Source organism: Petromyzon marinus, chromosome 53 (genome assembly GCF_048934315.1).
Source record: "Petromyzon marinus isolate PM22_M1 ecotype Great Lakes invasive population chromosome 53, UKy_Petmar_22M1.pri1.0, whole genome shotgun sequence".
NCBI classification, from domain to species: Eukaryota; Metazoa; Chordata; class Hyperoartia; order Petromyzontiformes; family Petromyzontidae; genus Petromyzon; species Petromyzon marinus.
The window spans coordinates 1,466,331-1,490,207 of record NC_133719.1 but is presented as its reverse complement, the minus strand read 5'-3'; the positions used below and the strand labels follow the sequence as shown (position 1 = coordinate 1,490,207).

Here is a 23,877-nt window from a genome sequence, read left to right as displayed (position 1 = left end):
TGAGAATGAGAGGGCGTGAGACTAACGGACGTGAGACTGAGAGGGCGTGAGACTCACAGCGTAGACGTCCGTAAGACAATCGACATCCGGTTGCCATGACAACCGGGTTCTTTTTTTGGGCGTTTACACAAAACGCCTTTTCGAATTAACAATCCGTTCAGAATTAAGCAATTAGTTACATAATAATTTTTGTGACTAATCTTCATCCAATTCATTAAAATGCATTTCAGCCTAGATTAGCGTTGTTTGACCTTTTTTGGGGGGTTTTATTGTATTTATTTGAATCGGGCATTGCTTCGGACAGCTCGAGTTTTCGCGCCAAGAAGCGAAGGCCCCCAGCGTGCGGGGTCCTTCATACCCGCGCGCGCCGTCTCCTCCTCGCGCGCTCAACACAAGAGGCATCACAATAACAACCACGCTAACTCCCACACTAACTACCACACTAACTACCTCACTAACTACTAAACTAACTACCACACTAACCACAACAACAACTGACAATCACCGCACTACCACACGAACAACCACCACACTAACAACCACGACACTAACCACACCAACCACAATGCTACCACACTAATACACTAACTATACACTAACTACCACACTAATACACTAACTACCACACTAATACACTAACTACCACACTAATACACTACCACTCTAACTACCACACTAACTACCACACTAATACACTAACTACCACACCAACCACAACACTCCCACACTAACTACCACACTAATACACTAACTCCCAAACTAACTACCACAGTAACTACCACACTAATACACTAACTCCCACACTAACTCCCACACTAACTGCCATACTAATACACTAACTACCACACTAACTACCACACTAATACACTAACTACCACACTAATACACTAACTCCCACACTAATACACTAACTACCACACTAATACACTAACTACCACACTACCACACTAATACACTAACTACCACACTAACTACCACACTAATACACTAACTACCACACTAATACACTAACTCCCACACTAATACACTAACTACCACACCAATACACTAACTACCACACTAATACACTAACTCCCACACTAATACACTAATTCCCACACTAATACATTAACTACCACACTAATACACTAACTACCACACTAACTACCACACCAATACACTAACTACCACACTAACTACCACACCAATACACTAACTACCACACTAATACACTAACTCCCACACTAATACACTAACTACCACACTAATACACTAACTACCACACTAACTACCACACTAATACACTAACTACCACACTAACAAGCAGCACTTTTCTCTACTCTCGCCAGAGCCACACAGCGCGAGCCCCAGCGGCGGCGGTCGCGGCGCGTTGCAGGCGCCGAAGGGGGCGAGGCGCGCGAGGCGGCGGGAGACGCGGACTGAGCTGCGGACTGAGCTGCCTCGCCTACAGCAGCAGCAGCAGGAGGAGGAGGAGACATGGGGGTGCGGGGGGTGCGGGGGGCCTGTGGGGGGGAGACACGGGGGGGGGGGTGAGGATGAGATATGGGGGGGGGGCAGGTTTGTAAACATGGGGATGCAGGCGAGAGACGTGGGGGAGTTATTGAGGGGGGCTGTCACTCCGACACCCTGGGGTTAATAGAGACGCGTTATTAGGAGCCGTCATAGCATTGGGAGGAGACGTGGGGACAGTGCAGCGAGAGGAGGACGTTCAGTAGAGACGTAACGCTGGAGCGGCAGCAGGATCAGCAGGAGATGTACGGGACGCGGCAGGAGTTGCCGAGTGTGTAAGGGAGTGCAACAGGAGGAGGTGGTGGTGGTGAGCGGCTGTTACAGGTGATGCTGGAAGTAGAAAATACCGCGTGTGCAAGTGGAGGTGGAAGGGTTGCAGCAGGAGTAGGTGGTGTGTGTGTGTTTGCTTGATGGTATGCAGCGTGTGACGGTGCACGTGTGAATCTGTCTACACGTGAGTCTGTGTGTGTGTGTACACGTGACTGTGTCTGTATGCGTGAGTCCTGTGTGTCTCTGTGTACACGAGTGTGTGCACACGTGAGTCTGGATGTATACGTGAGTCTGTGTGTGTACGCGTGAGTCCTGTGTCTCTGTGCGTGTACACGTGTGCGTGGGTGTACACGTGAGTCTGTGTGTGGGTGTATACGTGAGTCTGTGTGTGTGTGTACACGTGTGTGTGTGTACACGCGTGTGTGTGTACACGCGTGTGTGTGTACACGAGTGTGTGTGTGTACACGAGTGTGTGTGTGTACACGTTGTGTGTGTGTACACGCGCGTGTGTGTGTGTACACGCGCGTGTGTGTGTGTACACGCGCGTGTGTGTGTGTACACGCGCGTGTGTGTGTGTACACGCGCGTGTGTGTGTGTACACGCGCGTGTGTGTGTGTACACGCGCGTGTGTGTGTGTGTGTACACGCGCGTGTGTGTGTGTACACGCGCGTGTGTGTGTGTACACGCGCGTGTGTGTGTGTACACGCGCGTGTGTGTGTGTACACGCGCGTGTGTGTGTGTACACGCGCGTGTGTGTGTGTACACGCGCGTGTGTGTGTGTACACGCGCGTGTGTGTGTGTACACGCGCGTGTGTGTGTGTACACGCGCGTGTGTGTGTGTACACGCGCGTGTGTGTGTGTACACGCGCGTGTGTGTGTGTACACGCGCGTGTGTGTGTGTACACGCGCGTGTGTGTGTGTACACGCGCGTGTGTGTGTGTGTACACGCGCGTGTGTGTGTGTGTACACGCGCGTGTGTGTGTGTGTACACGCGCGTGTGTGTGTGTACACGCGCGTGTGTGTGTGTACACGCGCGTGTGTGTGTGTACACGCGCGTGTGTGTGTGTACACGCGCGTGTGTGTGTGTACACGCGCGTGTGTGTGTGTACACGCGCGTGTGTGTGTGTACACGCGCGTGTGTGTGTGTACACGCGCGTGCTCATGAGCACTCGAGCGGCAAAGGCGACCGGGCGTGGTGTTGGCCACCCACGTCCTCGTGTGCCGTAGCGACCTTTCCCAGGTGCTGCTACTCGCTAACAGCACTTGCCCCTACAGTCAATCCATGCTATACGGGGGATCTTTGTGTACACGAGTGTGTGTGTACACGAGTGTGTGTGTACACGAGTGTGTGTGTACACGTTGTGTGTGTGTACACGTTGTGTGTGTGTACGAGTGTGTGTGTGTACACGTTGTGTGTGTGTACACGTTGTGTGTGTGTACACGTGTGTACACGTTGTGTGTGTGTACACGTGTGTGTACACGAGTGTGTGTGTGTACACGAGTGTGTGCGTGTGTGCCTGGGCATGGCTATGCCGGAGCGTGTGTGTGTTTATAGGAGCGGTAGTGTAGTGGTTAGCGCGCTGCGCTACGAACCCGGCGACCCGAGTTTAATTCCCCCTCACGGCCAACACCAGTGACGATTATTTGAACCCGTCCTGGGCCTCCCCTAGGTCGACTCCGCCTCAAATGTGTACCTGGTGAGGTGTGTAGTAAACATCCCCACTGGGGAGACAAAGGCGGCCGGGCGTGGTGCTGGCCACCCACCCCCTCGTGTGTCCACCCTTCATAGGTACTGCTACTCGCTAACAGCACTCGCCCCAACATTTAGTGAAGTCTACAAATGAACCTTATGGCGGGACCGGCATCCCCAATAAACGTTAAGTGAAAGTCGTATTAGGGTGCTCCACATTTTGAAAAATCGATTAATGATTGGAATAGTTTATTGTTGAATTTCACATACCCGTGACATCTTAGCCGAATTGAATGATGTTTAGGGATCGCTAACTGGTCCTTATTGTACTGCCTCAGACCGTATACGATTGTGTATGCATGATTATGATTAACACGTAGGCTTTCGCGACCATTAATAATAAAGGTTTTTGGGCGAGATCGTGGAAGTATAAATGTGTCGAAATCCTCCACCACTCGACAGCCAATCGGTAAGGGATTTGTCACATAAAACGCTAAATAGTGACTACTTGAGCCGACCGGTGTGTTGAAGAGTGAATCCACAACATTTACGATCTTGAGTATGACGTTTCGCTTGTAATTACATCGGGCGATTTTCCAAAATATTCGGGTGGCGGAGGGTTTTGACACATTTATACTTATGCGATTTAACCCAAAGACCTTTATTATGAAAGATTGTGATTGTGTACAAATGTTCACTAATGATTATGCGTGTGTACGTGATAACGATTGTGTATGAATATGCAATAATAGTGTATTCATTATTGTGAATGAATGATTGTGTATAATTGTGCATGATGTATATAAATTATTATGGTTGTGTATGCATGATTGTGTATGCATGCTTATAGTTGTGTATGAATGATTGTATATGATTGTGAATGAATAATTGCATATGATTATGAAATGTTTGTGTATGCATTATTGTGTATGGATGTTTATGTATTATCTATGATGTATGAATGGTTATGAGTGGGTGTATGATGAGTGTGTGTAAGATGGTTGTGTGTATGATGATTGTGTGTATGATGATGAAGATTGTCTATGATGATGAATGTTCAGAGGAAGTCGGCGCGGAGTCGTGAGAAGAAGCAGCGCCGCCAGGAGGAGCGGGCAGCACTGGCGGCAGCGCAGGCGCGAGTGCGAGCAGCCAATCAGGTGACGGAGAGGGACACAGCCCTACCCCTAACGCCACTCTTTGTGTCTGTGTGCTGTGTGTGGGGAGCGGTAGTGCAACGGTTAGCACTACGCTGTGCTACGAACCTGGCGACACGGGTTCGATTCCCGCTCACCGCCAACACCGGTGACAATCATCTGAACTGGACCTCCCCTTAGTCGACTCGGCCTCAAATGAGTGCCTGGTGTGTGTGTGTAAACATCGCCACCGGGGAGACAAAGACGGCCGGGCGTGGTGTTGGCCACCCACCTCGTGTACCGTGCCGGCCTTTATAGATGCTCGCTAACTGCACTTGCCCCAACAGTCTGTTAAGGCTACACGGGGGATCTTTGTCATTGTGTGTGCGCTAATGCTCTATTCCCGCTCTCGGCCAACAACGGTGACGAATATCTGAACCGGTCCTGGGCCTCCCCTTGGTCGAAACAGCCTAAAACGAGTATCTGGTGCAGTGTGGATTAAATATCTCCACTGGGGAGACAAAGGCGGACGGGCATGGTGCTCACCACCCATCCCTTCGTGTGCCGTGGTGGCATTGATAGGTGCTCGCTAACAGCATTTTCCCCAACGAGTCTGTTAAGGCAGTGGTTATCAACTGGGGTTACACGGACCCCTGGGTGTACGTGGACAATGTCTCACGGGAGTATGCGAGGTAATTTATAAATATACGAAATTATATCATATGCGTGAGAATCATTGGTGAATAATCACGTTGTATGAATCTGCCAATGTAAATTAACTACGGTAAAATCTAACTCCATACGGTATCCTAGAATACCGTAAAAGGCCTTTCTCAACTCATTGATTATAAAAATGTTGGTTTCCAACACTTGGTTGAAAAATAATTCAAGACTGGGGGCACCGTAGCCAAGAATAGTTGAGAACCACTGTGGTAAGGCACTACCGCTTCCAATGGGGTGGCCTTATGAATTGGGCGGCAGATTGTTTGGTGCAGTGGTGACACTTGTACCATGCAGTAAGAAGTCCCTGGGTTCGACTCCAGACTCTCGGGTGCCTTTGTGTGGAGTTTGTATGATCTCCCCCTGTTCTGCGTAGGTTGCCACTGGACTTCTCCACCTCCCCCCCTCCCACAGCTGAGCCCATCACCGCACGCACTCGTGATGACCTCGGCTATCTTATCTTAAAGGAATTCATATTGCGCCTTAAGTAAGGCGCTTTACTCAGAATTAACAGCAGTACAACAATGTACGAATGTGATGGTGGAGATGAGGTGAATGAGAAGCAATGGGGGCGAATCTGTGATGCGTGGATTCCGTGAATGCGAAATTGATACCTGTAAATGATTATGAGTGGATTGAATGAATGGGGTTAATGAGTGATAACCATATAATTAGAATATGAAGAGGGAACAGTAACAGTGGCAGTGGTTAGGAGGGGGAGTCATGGGGTGAGCTAGGAAACAATAAGTTTTGAATGAGGAGCAGAAACTTAGTGAGCGAAGGTGACCGCTTATTGTGGAGCGGGAAGTTTGTTCCAGTGAAGGGGGGTGAGAAGAGAGAGAGAGCGACAGCGTGGATTGAGCACAAGGAGAAAGAGAAACAGAGACAGCAAAGATTGAGAACATAGAGGGGGAGAAGGCGACGTAGAAAGATACAAGCGTGGCAAGATACAGTGGGGAAAGATCATGAAGGGATTTGTAGACCAGGGTGAGGAATTTGAGTTGCGTGTTTGTCAATGTTACTTTGCTTGATGGAGCCAGACATCCCAGCGCTGAAACATTCCCCCGCAAATCACTCAATTTGGTCCATAATACAGTTGTTTTGGGTTAGAGTGCATAAATATAAAAGTGTCGTTAAACCCGCCACCACCCGACACAGCCAATTAGTAAGGTTTGTCACGTAGACAGAACGTGCCAATTCATTACTAGTACAGCACACCGGTTGTGTGTTGGAGAGAAAATCCACAACATTTACAATCTGAGTACGACGTTTCGCCCCAGTAATTATAACTAGCATCATCAGGCGGCCGACAGACAGATTTGTGGAGAAATCCTGTTTCCTTTTTAGATGGAGGGACAGATGTTGTCACTTGTGATTCCCTCATGTGCGAAGGCCAGTGCGGGGAGGGTGGGGGGGAAGGCCAGGAGGAGCAGCAGCGTCCGCCCCCTTCTGCGAAAACTTGGCAGGACCCTCCCGAGAAAAGAGTCTTGAGACTCAGTGAGGCATGCCAGGGCAAACGAGCGTAAGTAAAATCAGAATGGAGGAGGCTCTCGATAATCCGCGTGCGGTTGATCCTTTTTACGGATTAACCGCGGGCCTGAGATTTTGACATAAATTAATAACTCGTGGATTTTCCCTTCAGCCCAAAATAACGATCTAAAAACAGTTAAGCATTGTTATTGTGGGAAATGTTTATTACAAGTCACGTACTTAAACAGAACAAATATGTGCTCTGGTTAATCTAAAATCCACACGATCGCCTCTACAGTACAGTAGAGTAGTGATATCTTTACAACAGTGGGTGGAGTGTGATGTTGATTGGCGTGGCTCTGCTGTCATCCACTTAGTGAGCGGGTTTTTCTGCGCCGGAGCAGGAAAGTGTCATCACTGAGCACATGCGTTGAATTTTTGATTTGTTCATTAACAAACTCAATTTCCTTAACTTAAACATAATGTATACCTATATTAAGTATTTTTTGGCATAAAGATTCGCGGGAAATTGTAATCTTTTGGGATTATCGGCGATTTGAATTATCCACGGACATCCTCTCCATCATTAGCGCGGATAATCGAGAGTTTACTGTACAGTGAAAGCTCCAATATCCAGGAGGGTGCCGGTTAATCAAATATGCAGGTTATCTGAGAGTTCTACTTAATGGTTTCACCAAATTTTCCAGTGACTTACAACTTTTTAAGAAAGAAACCAAGCCTACATTTTAACGATGATAGAAGAAATAAGATAACTCTTCAAGAGGCACTCACCGGTCAGTTGTAGAGCATTCTTAGTTGATTGTAGAGGAGCAGTGAGGCCATTGATCATCGAGTCTATACAGCCGCAGAGTACTGCGTGTACAGACTGCCGCTTGCGCCGCCACTCGGCAGCATCCTGGAGTTTCCGTAAACTACAGATCCATGATGAGCACACGGCAAGATGCCAGATGGTCGTCGGAGTTTTTACGGATACATTAAGGAAGATTTATATGTCGGTTAATAGAGCATTCTGGATGGTAAAGTGCCAGATTAACAGCGCTTTTTGCCGTACACCAATTGTCCCATTGGCTTCACGGAGTCTGTCGCGGTGTCCAGCTGAGCGGAAGATTTTAGTGAAATCAGGATTTGGGCCCTGGTTTAAAATTTTCTCACCTCAAGATTGACTAATTTTGGTGACACCAGGTCTCCCTTCTTGTTATTGTGAATATCATTGTCTCTTGGGATTTTTTGCACACAGCGTTGGTGAACGGTGCTTTTTTCAGGAATATTTTGCTGTTTTTTCTCGTGGATTTTCTGTTTGCACAGTCACATAGCCACTTTAAGATGTTTTTTTTGTTTGTGTTTTTTGTTTGTTGTGGTTGCACCCGATTCAAGAGTCAAATGGCTCACAGGACTATACCAAAATAAATAAACTGAAAAAAACTGAAACTCTTTGGAGGAGCTCTCGCCTGGTTAAACAATAAAAAACATAAATGGTCCCAGGTAAAGGTTGAGGCTAACCTGAATGGTGGGGCGGGTCCTTTTCAGAGACTGAGGAGGCCATACCCACTGTGTGGAGGCGGGGCCAGCAAACGAGTGGGCGTGGCTATGTACATCTGGGAGGGGCTTAGGGACGGGTTGCCATTTCTCACCCTTTGGCCCCCGCTGAGACTCCCAGAAGTGTAGCGGCGTTCGTGCGTGTGCATGTAGAGTGGGGAGCGGTTTTGTAGTGGTTAGCACACTGCGCTATGAACCCGGTGACCCGAGTTCGATTCCCACTCACAGCCAACACCAGTGTCGAGCATTTGAACCAGTCCTGGGCTCCCCCTAGGTCGACTCGGCCTCATAATAGTACCTGGTGCAGTGTGAAACATCGCCACTGGGGAGACAAGGGTGGCCGGGCGTGGTGCTGGCCTTCCAACCCCTCGTGTGCCCTTCCAGCCTTCATAGGTGTTTGCTCACAGCACTTCCCCCAACAGTCTGTTAAGGCTATACGGGGGATCTTTGTTTTTTTCTATGTTGAGTGGGGAGAAGTGGCACATAGTAAAACCCTCGTTCGATTCCCACTCACGGTCAACATCAGTGACAAATATCTGAACCGGTCTAGGACTTACCCTCGTTTGACTGAGCCTGCCTCCCCCTAGGTTGACTCAGATGAGTACCTGGTGCGGTGTGCAAACATCAGCACTGGAGAGACAAAGGCAGCTGGGTGCTGCTTGTGTTTAGTTCTTCCCCCGCACTTCCGATTATCACGGTCGGCGATGTATGGTGCCAAAGAAGTTCAACATCGGTACATCGTGTGTCGTGCCGGCCTTCATTGGTGCTCGCTAACAGCACTTGCCCCAACAGTCTATTAAAGGCTACAGAGGGGATCTCTGTCTGTTGGTGTGTCTCTATGTCACTGTCTCTGTGCCCCACAGCTCCAGGACCCCTTGGCTTCATGGCCACTCTTTCAGAAGTACGATCGCAATGGGTGAGTTCTGTTGTCCATGCGTCTGTCTGTGCTTAAACTTTCTGACCTGCCCCTACTGGACATCTGTAAAAAATGAGTTTCATAGCTCATCGGATTCTTCCAGTCGAAGTAAATATTCTGACTCTGTGCCTTTGCCCAAGCGTGCGTGGATCTGTCTCTCCTCATGTTGATCTGTATTTCACCATGCTTGTGTGTGCGTGTCCGTCCATTGGCGTGTCTGTGTGTGTCTGAGTTTGTGCGCTTTGTCGACCTATGTGTCCATACACGTGTTTTGTACGTTTGTTCGTGTGTCTGTCATTGTGACTGTCTGTGCTTGGGTGTAAGGCCGTATTAGTCCGTATATGTGTGTCTGAGGGGGAGCAGTAGTGCAATGGTTAGCGCGCTGCGCGAGGAACCTGGTGACCCGAGTTCAATTCCTGCTCATGGTCAACACCAGTGATGATTATCTGAAGCGGTCCTGGGTCTCCCCTAGGTCGACTCAGCCTCACATGAGTACCTGGTGCAGTGTGTAAACATCGCTACTAGGGAGATAAAGGCAGCCGGGCATGGTGTTGGCCACCCACCCCCTCGTGCAGTGCCGACCTTCATAGATGCTCGCTAGTAGCACTTTCCCAAAAAAATTGATCTTTGTCTTGTTGTAGGGGAAGCGTTGGTTTGGTGGTTAGCGCACTGCGCAATGAAGCTGGTAATGAGTTTGATTCCTGGACATGGCTAACATAAGTGGCGAGGGACATTGAACCGGTCCCAGACCTCACTCATTGAGTACTTGGTGCAGTGTGTAAGCATCGGCATTGGGATGAAAAAGGCAACCAGGCGTGGTACTGGCCACCCAGCCCCTTGGGTGCCGTGCCGGCTTGAATGGGTGCTACTCACTAACAGCACTTGCCCCAACCGTCCGTTAAGAATGCACGGGGGATCTTTGTCTTCACAGGATGAACGTGCAGATTGAGTGTCGCCGTGTTGTGGATCTGGACTCTGCCACCCTGGATTGGGCATTCAGCCTCACCAAGGAAAACATGCAGGCCCTGTAAGTCACCCTGTGTGTACATGCAGGCCCTGTAAGTCACCCTGTTGTGTACATGTAGGTCCTGTGATTCACCCTGTGTGTACATGTAGGCCCCGTGAGTCACCCTGTGTGTACATGCAGGCCCTGTAAGTGACCCTGTGTGTACATGTAGGCCCTGTGAGTCACCCTGTGTGTACATGCAGGCCCTGTAAGTCACCCTGTGTGTACATGCAGGCCCTGTGAGTCACCCTGTGTGTGCATGCAGGCCCTGTGAGTCACCCTATGTGTACATGTAGGCCCTGTAAATCACCCTGTGTGTAAATGCAGGCTCTGTAAGTCACTCTGTGTGTACATGCAGGCCCTGTGAGTCTCTCTGTGTGTACATGCAGGCCCTGTGAGTCACTGTGTGTACATGCAGGCCCTGTAAGTCACCCTGTGTGTACATGTAGGCCCTGTAAGTCACCCTGTGTGTACATGCAGGCCCTGTGAGTCTCTCTGTGTGTACATGCAGGCCCTGTGAGTAACTTTGTGTGTTCATGTAGGCCCTGTGAGTCACCCTGTGTGTACATGCAGGCCCTGTGAGTCACTTTGTGTGTTCATGCAGGCCCTGTGAGTCACTTTGTGTGTTCATGCAGGCCCTGTAAATCACCCTGTGTGTACATGCAGGCCCTGTAAGTCACCCTGTGTGTACATGCAGGCCCTGTAAGTCACCCTGTGTGTACATGCAGGCCCTGTGAGTCACTCTGTGTGTACATGCAGGCCCTGTAAGTCACCCTGTGTGTACATGTAGGCCCTGTAAGTCACCCTGTGTGTACATGCAGGCCCTGTGAGTCTCTCTGTGTGTACATGCAGGCCCTGTGAGTCACTTTGTGTGTTCATGCAGGCCCTGTGAGTCACCCGGTGTGTACATGCAGGCCCTGTGAGTCACTCTGTGTGTATATGCAGGCCCTGTAAGTCACCCTGTGTGTACATGTAGGCCCTGTAAGTCACCCTGTGTGTACATGCAGGCCCTGTAAGTCACCCTGTGTGTACATGTAGGCCCTGTAAATCACCCTGTGTGTACATGCAGGCCCTGTGAGCCACCCTGTGAGTCACTGTGTGTACATGCAAGCCCTGTGAGTCACCCTGTGTGTACATGCAGGCCCTGTGAGTCACTCTGTGTGTACATGTAGGCCCTGTAAGTCACCCTGTGTGTACATGCAGGCCCTGTGAGTCTCTCTGTGTGTACATGCAGGCCTTGTGAGTCACTCTGTGTGTACATGCAGGTCCTGTGAGTCACTCTGTGTGTACATGTAGGCCCTGTAAGTCACCCTGTGTGTACATGTAGGCCCTGTGAGTCACCCTGTGTGTACATGCAGGCCCTGTGAGTCACCCTGTGTGTACATGCAAGCCCTGTGAGTCACCCTGTGTGTACATGCAGGCCCTGTGAGTCAATCTGTGTGTACATGTAGGCCCTGTAAGTCACCCTGTGTGTACATGCAGGCCCTGTGAGTCACTCTGTGTGTACATGCAGGCCTTGTGAGTCACCCTGTGTGTACATGCAGGCCCTGTGAGTCACCCTGTGTGTACATGCAGGCCGTGTGAGTCACTCTGTGTGTACATGTAGGCCCTGTGAGTCACCCTGTGTGTACATGTAGGCCCTGTGAGTCACCCTGTGTGTACATGCAGGCCCTGTGAGTCACTCTGTGTGTACATGCAGGCCCTGTAAGTCACCCTATCTGTACATGCAGGCCCTGTGAGTCACTCTGTGTGTACATGCAGGCCCTGTGAGTCACCCTGTGTGTACATGCAGGCCCTGTGAGTCACCCTGTGTGTACATGCAGGCCCTGTGAGTCACCCTGTGTGTACATGCAGGCACTGTAAGTCACTCTGTGTGTACATGCAGGCCGTGTAAGTCACCCTGTGTATACATGTAGGCCCTTTGAATCACCCTGTGTGTGCATGTAGGCCCTGTGAGTCACCCTGTGTGTACATGTAGCCCCGTGAGTCACCCTATGTGTACATGCAGGCCCTGTGAGTCACCCTGTGTGTACATGTAGGCCCTGTGAGTCACCCTGTGTGTACATGCAGGCCCTGTAAGTCACCCTGTGTGTACATGCAGGCCCTGTAAGTCACCCTGTGTGTTCATGCAGGCCCTGTGAGTCACCCTGTGTGTACATGCAGGCCCTGTAAGTCACCCTGTTAGTCACTCTGTGTGTACATGCAGGCCCTGTGAGTCACCCTGTGTGTACATGCAGGCCCTGTGAGTCACCCTGTGAGTCACTCTGTGTGTACATGCAGGCCCTGTGAGTCACCCTGTGTGTACATGCAGGCCCTGTGAGTCACCCTGTGTGTACATGCAGGCACTGAGTCACCCTGTGTGTGCATGCAGGCACTGGGAGTCACCCTGTGTGTATATGCAGGGCCTGTAAGTCACCCTGTGTGTACATGCAGGCCCTGTAAGTCACCCTGTGTGTACATGCAGGCCCTGTGAGTCACCCTGTGTGTACATGCAGGCCCTGTGAGTCACCCTGTGTATACATGCAGGCCCTGTAAGTCACCCTGTTAGTCACTCTGTGTGTACATGCAGGCCCTGTGAGTCACCCTGTGTGTACATGCAGGCCCTGTGAGTCACCCTGTGTGTACATGCAGGCCCTGTGAGTTACCCTGTGTGTACATGTAGGCACTGAGTCACCCTGTGTGTGCATGCAGGCACTGGGAGTCACCCTGTGTGTATATGCAGGGCCTGTGAGTCACCCTGTGTGTACATGCAGGCCCTGTAAGTCACCCTGTGGGTCACCCTGTGTGTGCATGTAGGCCCTGTGAGTCACCCTGTGAGTCACCCTGTGAGTCACCCTGTGTGTATACGTGCTGGTCATGTGAATCTGCCCTATATGTTTGTGTGTATCTCCGTGTGTGTGTATCTCTGTGGGGAGTGGTGGCGCAGTGGTTAGCGCACCGCACTACGAACCCGGCGATCCGAGCTCGATTCCCGCTCATGGCCCAACACCAGTGACGATTATCTGAACCGGTCATGGGCCTCCCCTAGGTCGACTCTGCCTCAAAAAATAGTACCTGGTGCGGTGTTCAAACATTGCCATTGGGAAGACAAAGGCGGCCGGGCGTCGTGTTGGCCACCCACCCCCTCGTGCTGTGCCGGCATTCTTAGGCGCTACTCGCTAACAGCACTTTTACCCCAACAGTCTGTTAATAGGCTATACGGGGTGTATTTGTCTATCTCTTGTGTGTGTATCTCCGTGTGTATCTATCTGTCTGTGTGTCTATCTCTGTATCTCTCCGTGTGTATCTATCACTTTCTCTCTGTGTATCTCTATATCTCTGTATCTGTATATTTATCGCTCTCTCTGTGTGTATCTCTTTGTGTCTATCTCTCTGTATCTGTATATATATAGCTCTCTGCGTGTGTGTACATATCTCTATATTTCTGTGTGTGTATCTCTCTGTCTCTCTTTGTGTATGTACCTATCGCTCTCTCTGTGTATCTCTTGCCTGTGTATCGATCGCTCTCTCTGTGTATCTCCCTGGCCATCGGGGACAGCTACGAGCAGAGCGAGTGGGGCTGGAAGGAGCGCGAGAAGCAGGAGGAGATGCGTGATGAGCGCGCCTGGTACCTGCTGGCGCGTGACGGCGCCGGCGCTCCCCTCGGATTCTCACACTTCCGCTTCGACACCGACTGGGGGGAGGAGATCCTGTACTGGTGCCTCACTCACCCACACACTCAGCTCACCCCTCTCACCCTTCTCCCCTACCTCTCACCCACGCTGTCACCTCACCCCCTCACCTGCCCTCTCAGCTCACCCCTCTCACCCTGCTCCCCCACCCTCTACCCCACCCTCTCACCTCACCCCTGTCAGCTCACCCCTTTCAGCTCACCCCTTTCAACTCACCCCTGTACGCTCACCCCTCTAAGATCACCCCTCTCACCTCACCCTTTTCCCCTACACTCTCACCCATGCTGTCAACTCACCCCGATCCCCCACCCTCGAAACTACCCTCACACCCCACCCCTATCACACACCCTCTCATCTACCCTCTCATCTCACCCTCTCACCTACTCTTTCACCTCACCCAGCTCAGCTCACCCCTCTCACCTCTCACCATTCTCCCCTACGTTCTCACCCATGCTGTCACCTCACCGCTATCGCCCACCCTCTAACCTAGCTTCTCACCTCACCCCTCTCACCCACCCACTCACCTGATCCCCTCACTTCACCCCTCACCCTTTTCACCTACCCTCTCACTTCACTCCTCTCACCTACCCCTTCGCCTACACGCTTACCTCAACCCTCGGCCGGGCATGGTTGCTGGCCACTCACCCCCTCGTGTGCCATGCCCCAACAGTCTGTGTAAGGCTACGCGATGGGATCTTTGTTGCGCACAGTTACGAGATTCAGCTGGAGGGCCGCGCGAGACGGAGAGGACTGGGCAAGTTCCTCATGCAGGTTCTGCAGCTCATAGCCAACAGGTGCGTCGCAAGCCCACAGCACACACACAGCAGGACAACAACAACAACAACCGCCATTCACCACTATGCGGCGGAGACGTCACCACGGCGCTTGTGCCATGCTAGGTGCACTTTGAGGCCACATGAAGTGTCCGTAGGCCCGCTGGCAGGTCACAGAACAGGCGCAGGACTGACTGAGATGACTGGCAGATGCACAAACTGTGCTCCCCACTATGCTTACTCGTTGCTTAGCCCCATCTATCCCACCGAACTAAAGCTGCTTGGGCATGCAGTGGGTGGGCATGCGGAAGATATGACCCAGCCAACGCAGCCTCACTTGCTGGAGGAGCTCACCGATTAAACTGTGTCCAGATCTTTCAAAGATCTGCGAACTCCCCACACAATCCAGTCTGATTAGACCCAGAATGGATTCATACTCTTTGGTTCTATTCGGTAAAGTCACGTAGGTAAAAAATAAAACAACAAAAATCACGACGTTTCGGCCACAACACAAGAGGCCTTCATCAGGTGAAGGGATCAGGCTGTTTCGAGGACAGCGCTGGAGTGAAACACAGCCACGCTCAGACCGTGGACCTTTAAGCTGTGTGCGAGGAAACAAGGTGCAAGGCTAGCCTGAATGTTTCAAACCGGCACAGATGTGCCTTTAGAGGGCTCTACATTTAAACAGCGTAGAGAAGGGAAGGCATAACTGTAGCCGAGAAGACCCAGAGATTGGTATGGAGCGACAGTCCAGGTAGCTTCTACACAGCGTTATGCAGCCGATTCAAATATAATTCTGCTTGGCTGGTTCGGAGTGAGACCTTTGCTTTCCAGGATCTTTCCTGGTACACTGAAAAGGAAGATACCAGAGTGGTTATTGCAATCAGTGTGCGGTCCCCTCTTTTAAAAAATTGGGCTCACCAGGACATCCTTCAAATCCTGTGGAACCCGTCCTGTGGACCAGACTGTTAAAATTACATCATAAAGGCAGTCTGCACACAAACGCCACCATCCCTCAGCAATTCGCTTGAAAGGTCATCTCTCCCCGGCGCTTTACCTGGTTTCAAGCTCCGGTTCGCCCTTTGTACTTCCTCAACAGATGGCACCTCAGCCAACCACTCACAAGGAGCGGCTTCTTCCTCCAATATTTGAGGCACAGCTGCCCATACCTCGCCTCCACGCTCCCACACCCACTTCATTCTTTGGTTCAAAAGAAGTGCCACTCCCTGTTGTTTGTCAGTTTCCTGCCCCGAGTTGAGAACTGTCCACCCCTCATCGTGACTGGAGCCAGAACCAGTCCACCGGACCTCCTGTACACCACAGAGGTCCTGGTGGTACCGATCCAGCTCCCGACAGAGGAATAGAAGCCTCTCCTCCGCATCAAATGTTCTGACATTCCACGTGGCCAACCTCGGTGTTTACCAGCAGGTGTCACAGATGCCTCTGATCCCCGGCAGCCTCCTGCACCAGCTTACATGCGTGTTTACACCGTGGTTATTGGTATGAGTCATTGCTAAAGTGGAGAGGTTACCAGCACCCTGACAGAACACGCACAGCAACCAGCACCGCTGCGTGAAGTTTATCATGGGCGTTGTTTGACTGTGCTTCACCACACTGGTCAGTGCGGGTTGGTTAAAGGGGAGGCTGAGAAATTCCTCACCGAGATGCACGGCTTGTTCTCAGGAGGGTGACGCCACATTGACACTTCACCCCAACGGTCCCCAGAGCCATGGCGCGGTGATGAGAGCACTGTGGAGTGCCACGGTGGTGAGATGTTAACTACCTCGCCTGATATACAGGAGTCGAGGGTTTGATCCCGACCCTGACGCCTGGAGTTTGCGGTGTCTCTCTCTCCCCGTGGCCGCGTGGATTTTTCTCCGGGTCCTCCGGTTTTTCCCTCCACATTTAGAATCGGCATGGCTTTAGAGTATTTGGCTGCTACTATAAATTTCCACGTTATTATAAGCCACTTCGTTGAGCTATCATTTGTGATAGCCAGGTCGCTTCTGAAAAAGAGCTACGTAGCTCAGTGTAGGCCTTACCTAGTCAAATAAAAAGTTTTTTTTTACTGTGCTACGAACCAGGTGACCCAAGTTTAATTCCCGTTCACGCTCAACAGCAGTGGCGAATTACATGAATTGGTTCTGGGCCTCCCCTAGGTCGACTCGGCCTTAAATCAGTACCCAGCGGATTGCGTGAAAACAGCGCTTGGGGAGGGAGGCAGACGTCCGGACGTGGGTCACGGCCACACCACACACCCCTCGGGCGCCGTGCCGGCCCTACTAGGGGCTCGCCAGCGGCGCTCACCCCAGCGGTCTGTGTGGGCTACAGGGGGGATCTTTGTCCCTCTGTCTCCCGGCCCCACGCAGTACGGAGATGAAGAAGGTGGTGCTGACCGTGTTCAAGCACAACGAGGGGGCCTACCGCTTCTTCAAACACACCCTCCAGTGAGACTCACCACGCGCTCGCCACACCCTCACCACACGCTCACCACGCTCGCCACGCTCGCCACACGCTCACCGCACTCAACACACACCACGCACCGCGCCCTCACCGCAATCACCGCTCACCCGCCACACTTCTTAGCTATGGGGGTGAAACCGAAGAGAGCCCGGGTGAAACCCATGCAGACCGGAAGGAGGAGCATGACATACCACACCACAATGGAGAGAGGAGCCTGATATCATGGGGACATTTTTTTCCAGTATCAAAGTATGAAAAATAAGAAGAGGTTTTACCCTTTCTGGCAACAGAACGTGAGGTGTTAAGATGTTCAAACACCGAATAGAAACCTTTTTCAAGGAATCAAGTCTGCATCAACCACACACGTGCTTATGTTGAACATGCAAACAAACATACTCTGATAATATATGGCATTGTCTTTTAAACTGATTGGCCTACAGCAGAGACAGCTTTCTTTATGGCCTAGTCTCACCAGTGTCAGAGCAGAGAACAACGCCAACAGGCGAACAGCGCAAACACATTCAGAGCATTTATAGCTCGGGGTGAGCTGCCCGAGTTGGGCAATCAAACCCAGGCCCCCCTTGTGGCTGCAAGGCCCCCCCGAGCATCACTACAGCTCCCAGCCGGGAGTCTCGCGACACGGCCGCGCTTGTTCCGGCGGGCGCAGGTACCAGCTGGACGAGACGTCGCCCGGCTACGGGGGCGGTTGCTGTGGGAACGGCGCCGGCGATGGCGGCGGCGGCGGTGGCGGCGGCGGCGGCGGCGGCGGCGGCGACGGCGACGGCTGCTCCTACGACGTGCTCAGCCGGCGCACCAAGCACGGGCAGCGCTCGCCGTGCTGCGCCCACGTGCACGCCGCGCAGCCGCACGCTCACCAGCACGTGCAGGCGCAGCCGCACGCGCAACAGCAGGCACAGCAGCAGCCTCACACGGCTCATGGCGAGTGCGGGTCGTGCTGCCACTGAGTGGGGATAGTGGCAGTGGAGGTGGGGGGGCACAGGGAAAGGGGGTCAGGAAAGGGGGGGTCGGGGGACGGGGGGGGGGGGTTTGATCCAGAGTGGAAGGGGAGAAGTGTGCGTCGGATTGTGTGCGAGTCGCTGTGCGTGTCGTTCCGTGTGTGTATGCGCCACTGCGGTAAGTGTGTCGGTGTGTGTATGCCACTGTGGTAAGTGTGTTACTGTGTCGGTGTGTGCTGTGGTGTGTCACCGTCGGTGTGTGTGAATGTGAGTAAAACGTGTCGAGTGTGTAAGTGAACACCACAGTGTGCGAGCGTGTTCGCCGCGAGCGAACTCTACGTTTGTTCATAAGCTGGGAGTGATCGTGTTAGACCAGGAGTGTGAGTGTGCGTGTCGACGCGGGTGTCCGTGCATCGGTGTTGAACTCACCCTTTTTGGACGGAGACGCTGAGAGAGCTGTTTTCATAGCGGACTATTTTTACTCGTTGGGGTGGGATGGAGGTCGATCATGAGTTTAGGAATACCCGGAGCCGGAGGACGATCGTGGAACATAGCAAGAAGAACTCTGGGCGTTTGGGAAGGGGTGGGGGCCAGTGTCAATTATAACTCAACGCAATAAACTCTTTGGATTTATACCTCCCACAGAGGGCATCCGTGTCATCTCAACACAGCGCGTGCCTTGAATTTCATACCGAGGTGTTTACGACCAATACGATTCCTCATTATTTTTATGAACAGGAAAACCCCACCGAGCCGTTGACTCTTTTTTTTCAGAGGCGGCCCCGGCCACACATGACATCTATGCCACGGTGCCGAGATGTTAACTACCTCACCTGGTATACAGGAGGTCGTGGGTTCCATCTCAACTCTGACGCCTGCAGTATATTTGGAGTTTGGGTGTCTCTCCCCGTGGTCGTGTGGATTTTTCTCCGGCTTAAGGTTTTTTCCTCCAGATTTAGAATCAACGTCATAAGTTTAGAGTATTTTGGCTGCTGCTATAAATGTCCATATGATAAGGCCACTTCGTTTTTTGCTATCGTTTACGATAGCCATGTCGCTTCTGTAAAATAACTATATAGCTCAGTGGGGCCTTACCTGCTAAAATAAAATAAAAAAAATATTTTAGATAGCTTATCACAGTGGCTGAGATCATCATCACACGTTGCAATTTACAGTCAGCCAAGTGATCTAAACCCCGCGTGTTGATTCTAAATGTGGAGGGGCGCAACACGGGAGGAGGAACTCGGAGAACGATCCGCGTGACCGCCGCGGGGAGAGAGAAAGAGAGACGGAGAGAAACACATGGGACTCGCCGAGTCTCGAGGATCAGAATCTTTACGATGAGATCCATGAAAGCTCTTTTTTCACAAATGTCCAGTAGGGGTGGGTCAGAAAGTTACAACAACAAACACACAAACACGATAGGAGCGCAAAGTATCGGCAAAGTAAGCAAATCACTGAAATAAACAAACTCAGCAATTTTTATTCTTAGTTTTTTCGGTAAAGTCACGTTGAAGAGAAACAACAAAATAACAATATATATAAAACAACGTGACTTTACCGAAAAAACTAAGAATATGAATTACTGCAGTCACGAAAGCTTTAAATCAAAATTCAGCAATTTTTATTTTACCAGGTAAGGCCCCACTAAGCGATGTAGCTCTTTTTCAGAAGCGACCTGCCTATCACAAATGATAGCCCAACGAAGTGTCTCATCATCGTGTGGAAGTTTATAGCAGCAGCCAAATACTGTGAACGCGTGGTGATGTTGATTTTAAATATGGAAGGGAAAGCCGGAGGGCCCGGAGAAAAATCCACGCGACCACGGGGAAAGAGAGACCCGCAAACTCCAAATATATACTACGGCAGCAGTCATCGTCAGGGTCCGGAATCAAACCCAGGCCTCCTGCATAGCCGGCGAGTGATAACTTCTCGTCACTACGAGGGGTTAGGTCAGGTGTCGGCAACCCACGAGTTGAGTGACTCCAGCACACCGGTGTGTTGGAGAGTGAGCCCACAACATTTACTCTGCCAACATCGGTGTATGGACGTAGTAACTATTTGGCATGTTTGTTTACGTGATAAACCCACTTAATTGGTGGTGGTGGGTTTAACAACACATTTTTACGCGATCTAACGCTAAAAGACCTCATGGATAATATTGGTCGCGAAGGCCTACTGCGTGTTAAGCTGTCTAATCTGATTGATTTCGACTTTTATTTGACGTTTCGCTGGAGATTACATCCAAGCACGTAATTCTAACCTGCTGGATGCGGTCAAGTCACCACGGCGCCTGTGCCAGGCTAGGTGCACTAGAATGTAATCTCCAGCGAAACGTATAATAACATCTAGATTTGAAGCTTTCGTAACTGCAGGAATCCATACTCTTTGATTCTTTGGGTAAAGTCACGTAGGTATAAAATAAATCGCGACGTTTCGATTGCAACACAAGCAATCATCATCAGGTGGGCAAACCACAGCAATATTTGTTTTGCTGAAGTGGGAGAGATGCCGTGGTAACAGGTTATATAGGTAAGAGAGGGGGGAGGGGCAAGGGAGGGGGGTAGGGGGATGGGGAGTGCTGCGTGGACGCGAGGAGAGGGACGTGAAGCTGGACGGGGGGAATTGGGCGGGGCTGGAAGTGGGAGGCCGAGAGAGTTGGGGATGGGGGGGGGAAGTTAACTCCGAAAAATAGACTAGTACCCGGCAGATATGATAGACAACCATAAAGCAGGGTTTTACCTGGTTAATACCATCCTTCCAATGATTGCTCAATTTGTATCCATCTTCTCGGTTGAAGTTATGTCTATGTTTATATATCTGGATGGCTTCATGAACAAATCTTTGAATGTAGCTCGAAGGCTTGCAGAGTACCTTGGTCTCGGAAAACACTATCATGGCAGAGGTATTGGTTCAGCTGTGTTTCAGATCTGCCTTGTGTTCGCGGACACAGTCCGAGATATGTCGTTTCGTTTCCCTGATGTAACTGCTGCCGCAGGTACAACTTAGTTTGTAAACTCCAGGATATTGCTTGTCAGGAATGACATCCTTCACAGATGGGATTAGATCACGGATTTTGTGTACTGCATTGAATCGGACCTGGATCTTGTGTTTGTTTAAGATTTTGGAAATATTTTTGCTAACACCTATGTAATGCGGTCCGAGTACCCATTCATCTCGAGGGCCTGGTGTACGTGTTCCAGTTCACTGGCTAGGTGGTGTTGGTTGTAAATGCAGTGGGCCCTATGGTGTAGTGTTTTGAAAAGGGAATTCTTCGGTGCCGGATGGTGGTGGAAATCAGGTTTCAGATGGGAATCTGTGTGGGTGGATTTCCTGTGGACAGTATCCGAACGAGCTGTCAGGTCTGTTCTCAAACAAAACATCCAGGATAGGTAGCTTACCATCCTCCATTTCCATGGTGAATTTGATGGATGGGTGTATGGAATTGATGCGGTTGAGAAATTGGTTCAAAGCTGGCAGGCCATGTGGCCAAATGAGGAATGTGTCATCTACATATCTCTTCCACAAGGAAGGACGTAGGGTAGATGTCTGGATGGCATCTTTTTAAAATTTCTCCATGAAAACATTCGCTATAACTAAAGATAAGGGGGAACCCCTGGGGGTACCTTCATTTTGTTTGTAGAAAGTACCATTCCAGGTGAAGTAAGTGTTGGTAAGGCAGTGCCTAACCAGAGTAGATACATCAGGATTCAGTCCATGTTGGACTAAGTCTTCAATTATTGCTAAGGTGTCAGGTACAGGAACCTTGGTGAACAGAGAAACTACATCAAAGCTGACGAGCAAATCATCTGGGGACAGTGAAATGCCCATGATTAGAGAGACCAAGTGAGCTGAGTTACGTACTGCTGAGGTCGTCTTGCCCGTACACAATTCAATAGAGTACGCAAAATCCGTGATCTAATCCCATCTGTGAAGTGTTGTATATATATATGCCTTTTTCCAAAAAAATTATATTAAGAATAATTCTGCCATTTGTTTAATAATAATCGATAAAATAAATAAATAAAACACCCTCAAACCCGCTACCTCCCACAAACACCTAGCATCTGGAGGTCGTTAAAGGTCATTAAATAATAAACTCCGGGGCAAAGGGAGGTTAACGACGATCTGCAAATCTCCAGATTGCCAAAGGACCGCAAAGGATCTGCTTGGCGCTTTGGAAAGTTCACAAACAAATATCCAGAATCACAGGCATGGACGCAGAGCACAGGGCAAACAGACATTATAACTGATATTTTTGTTATTATATATACACAGGAAAAGTTTGAAGCTTGGCTATAAGAATAAGTCGACATTATAGACTGCAGTATTATTTTATTTTTTATTGTATATTTCTATCTACGTGACTTTACCAAGAGAACCAAAGTACATGAGTTCCTGCAATCACGAAAACGTAAGTCCAAACTAAGCTATATCTCTGACCTCGAGAATAAAAAGCACGGATCCCTAGATGCAGACAGGGAGCAAAAGTTAATAAAACCCTTGACATACCGGAGGTAACATCTAATGACATTACAAATCTTGGTTAAACATAGACCAAATAATCACAAGAGATTAGACCTAGGGTAATTCAAAAGAGATACAAGAAAATAGGTCAAACACACAAGTCCAGATAATATGTATTCCATGAAATCAGAGCCTCCCCGGCCACCTTTGTCTTCCAACAATTTGACATCAACACATGGTAGCCATAAATACGTATGGAAGGTGCGTCCCCTCCCTCTTAGCAGACACCACGAAGAGAGAGGTTGGGAATGCAAACAAAAACAAACTATCAAAGGTCAAAAGGGGGGGGGGGGGGCAGCCAGGCCGCTGTGGCCTTGGGAGGAGGACGGTGACAGAGGGAATCTGTTTTTTTCTCTCTCGCAAAAGACACGGAGAGAGGAGAGAGAGAATTTCACATTTAAGCACGGACATAGGCAATGCAGAGAGAAAGAGAGTGCTGCGAACGAGAGAGTACTGCGACGGGCAGGCTCCGGGGCATGGCCTCGACATTAGCAATGGGTGCTGTGTCTCGCAGAGAAGAGGGGCGAGGTGATGTTAGGTGCTGAGTTCGGCATGGACCGACAGTATCGCTGGAAGTTTATTCTACAGTTTTCCCGATATTTAGAGTCGCTTGCAAAGTCCAGGATTGCAATAAGTTGTATTGTACTAAGCTATCAGAGTTGTGTAAGAGGTGTGCAAATACAATTCACAAGTTTTGAGAGTGAGTGCCAGCGCCCACGAGCAGCTGCGATCGGCAGGCTCCGGGAACCTGCCACCGTGACCGGCACATCGTCAACGATCTGCACCAGCAGAAGCCACGAGTCTACAAAGTCAACGCAAAGAGTTGAGCTCTGCAAGCGGCAAGCTCCGGGGTGGGACTCTGCAATCAACCAGGGATGGGGAGACTTGCCGAGTAGCGTTGTGTCACCGAACACGAGTTCGGCGCTGACAGAAGAAGTATCGCTCAAAGTCATTCTACCCCGAGTGCCAGCTCCCACAAGCAGCTACAGCCGAGCAATAGAATAACGAGCAACGACGAGCAAGCATCCGGGAGAAAGGGTGGAAAGCCCAAGCATCGACCCAGCCAGCATCGCAGAGAACCAGCTGCAAGCGCAATCGAGCATCGCCAAAGAGCACAGAGCCGGAGAGAGCGCGCAGCAGCGCCACCAGCGCCTCCTACAACAGAAGGATGTCCTTCCTGACATGCAATATCCTGGGGTTTACAAACTGAGTTGTA

General features: G+C 50.5%; 1 protein-coding gene across 2 annotated transcripts; it reads left to right on the top strand.

Annotated features, from left to right (window-relative positions):
• The first annotated feature begins 295 nt into the window (after positions 1-295).
• NAA40 (N-alpha-acetyltransferase 40, NatD catalytic subunit) lies at positions 296-18,776 on the top strand. 2 transcript variants are annotated; one of them, XM_032974130.2, is made up of 9 exons: positions 296-398; positions 1,329-1,482; positions 4,531-4,626; positions 9,213-9,265; positions 10,197-10,292; positions 13,810-13,968; positions 14,653-14,736; positions 17,085-17,162; positions 17,846-18,776. In XM_032974130.2, exons 2-9 carry the CDS (start codon positions 1,477-1,479, stop codon positions 18,141-18,143), a joined length of 870 nt encoding a protein of 289 aa, XP_032830021.1. In that variant the 5' UTR covers positions 296-398; positions 1,329-1,476; the 3' UTR covers positions 18,144-18,776. The 2 variants fall into 2 exon arrangements, with proteins under 2 accessions (XP_032830021.1, XP_032830022.1); XM_032974131.2 differs by lacking the exons at positions 296-398; positions 1,329-1,482 and adding an exon at positions 1,639-1,833.
• Positions 18,777-23,877: the final 5,101 nt, after the last annotated feature.

Coding starts and splice junctions, on each gene's coding strand:
- NAA40 (XM_032974130.2), top strand. Junction 4,627..9,212: donor GAGTGCGAGCAGCCAATCAG/GTGACGGAGAGG, acceptor TGTGCCCCACAG/CTCCAGGACCCCTTGGCTTC. Junction 10,293..13,809: donor AAGGAAAACATGCAGGCCCT/GTAAGTCACCCT, acceptor CATCGGGGACAG/CTACGAGCAGAGCGAGTGGG.